General features: G+C 37.1%; 1 protein-coding gene across 1 annotated transcript; it reads right to left on the bottom strand.

The window, feature by feature from the left end:
- Positions 1-1,333: 1,333 nt before the first annotated feature.
- Positions 1,334-5,238, bottom strand: LOC143534001 (plasmodesmata-located protein 6-like). The gene is made up of 5 exons (XM_077028615.1): positions 4,513-5,238; positions 4,098-4,202; positions 3,318-3,394; positions 1,870-2,012; positions 1,334-1,550 (listed from the first exon to the last, which is right to left on the bottom strand). The coding sequence occupies exons 1-5, from the start codon at positions 5,222-5,224 to the stop codon at positions 1,334-1,336; spliced, it is 1,254 nt and encodes a 417-aa protein (XP_076884730.1). The 5' UTR covers positions 5,225-5,238.
- Positions 5,239-5,573: the final 335 nt, after the last annotated feature.

Genomic DNA, 5,573 nt, shown 5'->3' with positions numbered 1-5,573 from the left:
TCCCGCAAGGGAACAACCCCTCCTGTGCCTTCACCCCATTGCATATTGGCCAAAATAACTCTGTTTTCTTAACGTTTAATTCAAGACCCAAACGAGGCCCCTCAGACCTGATAATATCTAATGCTTTGGCTACCTCTCTAGTATCCCCGATAATCGTGCCATCATCCAAGTACCAAGCATGAAAGAGAAGCTTGCACCGATCTCTGATTTGGTGAACAAGTGGGTGCAAAGCTAAGGCAAAAAGGAGAGGCCCAAGAGGGTCCCCCTGTTGAACCCCAGTGGTGGATTTAATGAAAGTATCACCCACATATAACCTAGCCGACTGCCCATATAAAAAACCCACCCAAAGGGAAATGGAAGGACATCGACTCCGAATCTCATGTAGAAGGGTCGTCCTATCTACTAAGTTGAAGGCATTGGAGAAATCAACAGTAAGCATAGCCAATGACCCATCCGAATGAAACTGATTTAGAAACCTGTTCGCGCTATGAAGCACGGCCTCTGCCCCACTGGGGACTCCCACCCCAAATTGAAAGTCCCCGAGGTATTTAACCATCTCCTTCCCGACACCCCTCATAGCCACCTTAGAGACCAACCGCCTCCAAATGGCCCCAACGGCAATAGGTCTAATCCCATTGTCCGGTTTAAGCAACGGCGTAAGTGGGGCAGACGCAACAAACTCTGCCAACACCTTAGGACACCTTCCCCCCAAAAATAAATTAACCACCGCAGAGATAGCATTGAGCAAACCATCCGCAATCGGAGACCCCTCTCCGCACAACGCATCTAAAATGTGTTGGGCTCGCAAACCGTCCCGCCCACACGAAGTCCCTTTAGGGAAAGACTTAATGCACCCAAGCACACTATCAACGTCCACGACAAGGGGAGACTCCAAAAGCAAGGAAACAGGCATAATCGGAGGTGCCATGATGGAATGCTTAGACAACAAAGCGTTCAAAGTATCCTTACCGAAAGGTGCAACCCCTGAAGAGCATAATACCTTGACCGCAGCAGTGAAATGCCCGTCCGCAACTTTTCGCAAACATTGTTTAAACAGCAACCGAACTAAAAAACATTGAAAAAAAAAGTTGAAAAAAAAACTAAAAAACATTGAAAAAAAAAACTAAAAAACGCCCATGAACTACCAATAAACAGCAACCGAACTAAAATCGGCCCATCATCAAATATATATATTTCCCTATATCCCATGGCACCATACCTGTACTCTCAGAAGCACCATTCTGCAAATTATCAAGACGTGAAAACCCCGTGCGGTCCGAGAGTATTTTTACTTGCCAAAAGATGCATCATTTTATATGTAAAAGTAAGCAGATCAAATATAAACTATCATTTCAATAAACAAAGTGTAGAACCTTCCATTATTCTCAGAAGCAGGCTTATTGCTTCTAGCTGCCTTAACCATGGGTGTCTTATCCAACTTGTTCCCGGTTACTGAAGTGGTAGCTGTTGCAATTAACGGGCCTCGTCCACCGCAACTCTGTTTCTTCACACCTCTAGCATTTTCACAAACAAAATGGTAATACACATTGCTATAACAATGAAAATAATACACAAGACTCAATTTTATTATTAAAAAAACGAAACCAAATTGAAACAAAATATTATTAATACACATTGTTTTTGGTTTTTTCCCACAATGAAAACCCAAAGAACACCGATGCCCTTTCAGTAAGAATCTAATCTTTCATAAATTGTACGTGTTAGTTGTGTCTTGGTCAATGGTAGGATCATGGAGAGAAGACTGGTGGCTTTTATGCTTGCAACCATTATGAGCAAGCAAAGCAAATGAAACTGAGCTATTTGTTTTTGAATATGTTACTTGCAATATGTGAAGAATATGTTAAAAACCAAATAAAGAAGGTCCAATCAACACCCTCGCCACTTTCTTCCTTAATCACAGATTTAGCCTTCATTCCAACTGCTAAAGAAGGTCCAACAGTTTGACCACCAACAGATTCTTCACTTTCAAACACCCGGTACGGAGATTGAAACTCAAAAACAAAAAATAATAGGTTAATTAACAACCTATGGAACAACTAATCAATCATCTTCATCATGACAAAATCAAAACAAATCTGCATATCAATAATACACAAGACTCAATTTTAGTGAACTAAATCATCAAAAATGTAAAACTCAACACCTGAAAGCGGGACCTAAAGCAAAAACCAAACAAATCCAAATTGAAACTAAACTAAAAAAACGCACCTGAACAACCAATAAACAACAACCGAACTAAAATCGGCCCATCATCAAATATATGGTGTTTATATTCTTTTTTGTTTCTTTTTCTCGTGTTCAATTAATAATCTTAGATTAACAATATAAAACCCAAAGAACACCAAACAAATTGAATTTGTAAATAATGCAGTTATCTGATATGGGGCTTAAAAACAATAGAAAACCCGAGTGTTACCTGGTAGGTAGTTGGGTTGATAGACGTTGTGTTCCAATTGTGAAGGTCGGATGAAGGAACTTCAATTAAGCATGTATGTATGACAGTTTCGTTAGATAAATATGTCTAATTGCAATTGAATGTGGCAGAGGATAGAATTGCAATTGAAGGTGGGGTGGGGGTTACATGATTTTGAACGACGCCAGAGAGACATTGGAAGGACGCCGGAGATAACCGTATTAGATTTTTACGGCGTCTCAGTTTTGATGGTTAAAGGCGTCTGATATTTCACAAATTATCATTTTGTCCATCTTTTATATGTAATATAGATAATACCTAAACTATGTAATACTAAATTAACATATAAAAAACCCTTTTTAATATACAAAATATGATGACTCGTTAAAATTTAACTTATTATTTTTATTTTTTATAAGGTTGCCAAACAATTGTTTCATCATCAGCCATTTCAATGACACTCAAAAGGAGCACAAAACTTTGTTTTTTTTTTCTCACAATCATATAATCTACTTCAAATACGTGGTTGCGAATACAAGAAAGAGTTGAGAAAGAAACAACAGAATTATACAAACATTGTGAATTATTCAACAAGGTATATTACATTTGAATCCAAATTACTAAAAGATTGAACTAACGTAAAAATACGGGCTGTTCTTTATGAGTGTGCCTTTTCCCTTAGGTTAGGGACTTTCACGCGCATGCTTTAGTTTTGAACCACCGGACTATAGTGTTACATTACATAACACTGACTCGATTGTGGCGGGTAAGGACAGGGAGGAGGCGCTCTGACTGGCGGTGCTGGTACATAATAAGGATAATATATCGGTAGTCCCTTATTATCTTTGTCGACCTCTTTTGCCTCTTTTTTGACCCTCTTTACCTTTTTCTCGGCCTCCTCTTTGACGTTCTTAACCTCTATCTTCAAATTTTCTATTTTCTTGTAATTGTAACGGTAAACTGAGGGTTAAAAAAAGTTATAATAGTATGAGTTAGAAGAGCCTTTTTAATTATGAAATAATATTTCAAGACTTGCTATCTTTTAAAAAATATACTATCATCAGTTCTAAAAAATATAAAGATTATTTACATAATGAATTTATAAATGAATAAGAAGTGTGCATAAATCACTACTAAAAACTAGCCTAGAGCAACCTTTTAACAAAAAAAACTGCATTAGGTGAATTTGCATTAACTATTTTTTCAAATGCAACATTTTAAAAAGGTTGCATTTGAAAGAAACAGTTGCATTATCTGATAAAAAGGTTGCATTATGTTTAATGCAACTTCACCTAATACAGTTTTTTTTGTAAAATAAAGGTTGCCTTAGGCCAATTTTTTTGTATATGAAAACTCTCAATTAAGTAATTAAAATCGTAAAAAAACATTTTTTCTATTTTGCTCGAGAATGAAAATAATGGACCGTAAACACCGAAAAAAAAAACAAAAACAAAAAGAAAGTAAAAAAAGAAAAAAAAAACTTTTACCTAAAATGGTTATTTTTAACAAACTAAAGAAACTAAAAACGCAGTTTAATCTTGCTTCTCGCATAATCTTGATAGAATGAAGCTAGTGAAAACATACCGAATTTATTACAGGGATCTCGGCAAGTCCAAGACCCAATGATTTGTAATATCACGCCGAAGTGCCGAAATAACATTACCCGAATTAAGATAATTCAATACTGTTTTCTTGTGACCTTTGCCCTCTTTGTTGTTCTTTTTTTTATCGGGGTCGTTGTCGTAGTTGTTATCAGAATTTAAGTCACCTGCATTATAGTTCATGCAGACTTTATATGTTAATAAAGTGATAAATACGACAATAAAATATTAATGCAAACCACCACCACTTGCAATATTTAATCCCGTCCATAAGAATCGTTAAAATTCTTTGAATCTTAGCCGAGAAAGAATTTGTTTTATACAATAAATAAAAATAGGCTTAAATGTGTTAGGTTTAAACATTTATAATACATATTTATTTTCAATGAAATATACATATATAAAAAAATGTAAAAAAAAAATCAGGCATACGGACCCTCGGTGACCTCCCCCCCCCCCCCCCCCCCTCTCTCAAGCCGCCAGCTCTGACAACAAGCTTACCTTGATCGGCAGTATATCGAATATAACATTTTCCCAAGTACATATCACCAGAGCTCGACGTCTCACACTCTGATCTCAACCGTCCGCTTGCCTCCACAAGACAATCTTGACAATCACTTAAACTCAAATCTTGTACGCATTGTGCCATGCCTTGTACGCTCCCAAAATTGCCCCCACGAAAATATTCACCGTTCCCACGCACTAGGTAATCCAATGCACCTTCTATACGGTTCAAAACATCCGAATTATAGCCAATCGAAGGGCCACATCTTCTCCATGCCTCCATCTTGTCCTCAACCCCAAAAAATGATGTATCATCGTACTTCACAAAACATGCTTCTAACTGTATTTCACCGCCCATGGACATAGGACAAGTTGTCTTGAGTTGATTTATAGAGTTAGCCACACAATCGTTACAATATTTGGAGCTAACGTCGCCTCTACATTGAAAGAGGCCGTAAACAGTATCGCTTTGTGGTGAGGTTTCAAACTTGTTGAAGTTGTAAATGGAGGCCGAGTCTGTTAAGGAAGTGAATAGCGAGTTGATATTCGACTCGTATGGTGTCATTGAGGTGAAGTTGAGTTGAGAGCATTGCACATAGACGTTGGAGTCTGCGGTAGAAACCGAAAAGAGGGAGAAAATGAAGGATAAAATAAGAAATGAAAGAGAGAAAGCTGCTTGTAACATTTTTAAAGAATATAGTTTCAATCCTCTAGTTGTAACAACTAATGTGTCATGCACAGCATATATGTAAACAACTAAAGTTTAATTATATATATATATATATATATAACTGCAATAATATGCAAATTGATTAACTTGTAATGATGGATGGTTGCTATTGACACTTTGTATAAGACAATAGCCTGATCATTGGTAATTAACATATCAATCTAGTATTAGTGTAATCCGGTTTTGAGGGCACCGGCTCGATCACTGTTGAACCAGTTTTCCATTATTAATGAAACTACTAAACGTCTCCACGCGTTACGACGGGAGTGTTGATACACATTAGCCCACGCGTCGTCATGGGGAT

Source organism: Bidens hawaiensis, unplaced genomic scaffold, assembly GCF_021521415.1.
Source record: "Bidens hawaiensis isolate Kalapana, Puna unplaced genomic scaffold, B.hawaiensis_p1.1 tig00009970_1, whole genome shotgun sequence".
NCBI classification, from domain to species: Eukaryota; Viridiplantae; Streptophyta; class Magnoliopsida; order Asterales; family Asteraceae; genus Bidens; species Bidens hawaiensis.
The sequence above is the reverse complement of the archived record's forward strand: the minus strand, read 5'-3'. Positions and strand labels throughout refer to the sequence as shown.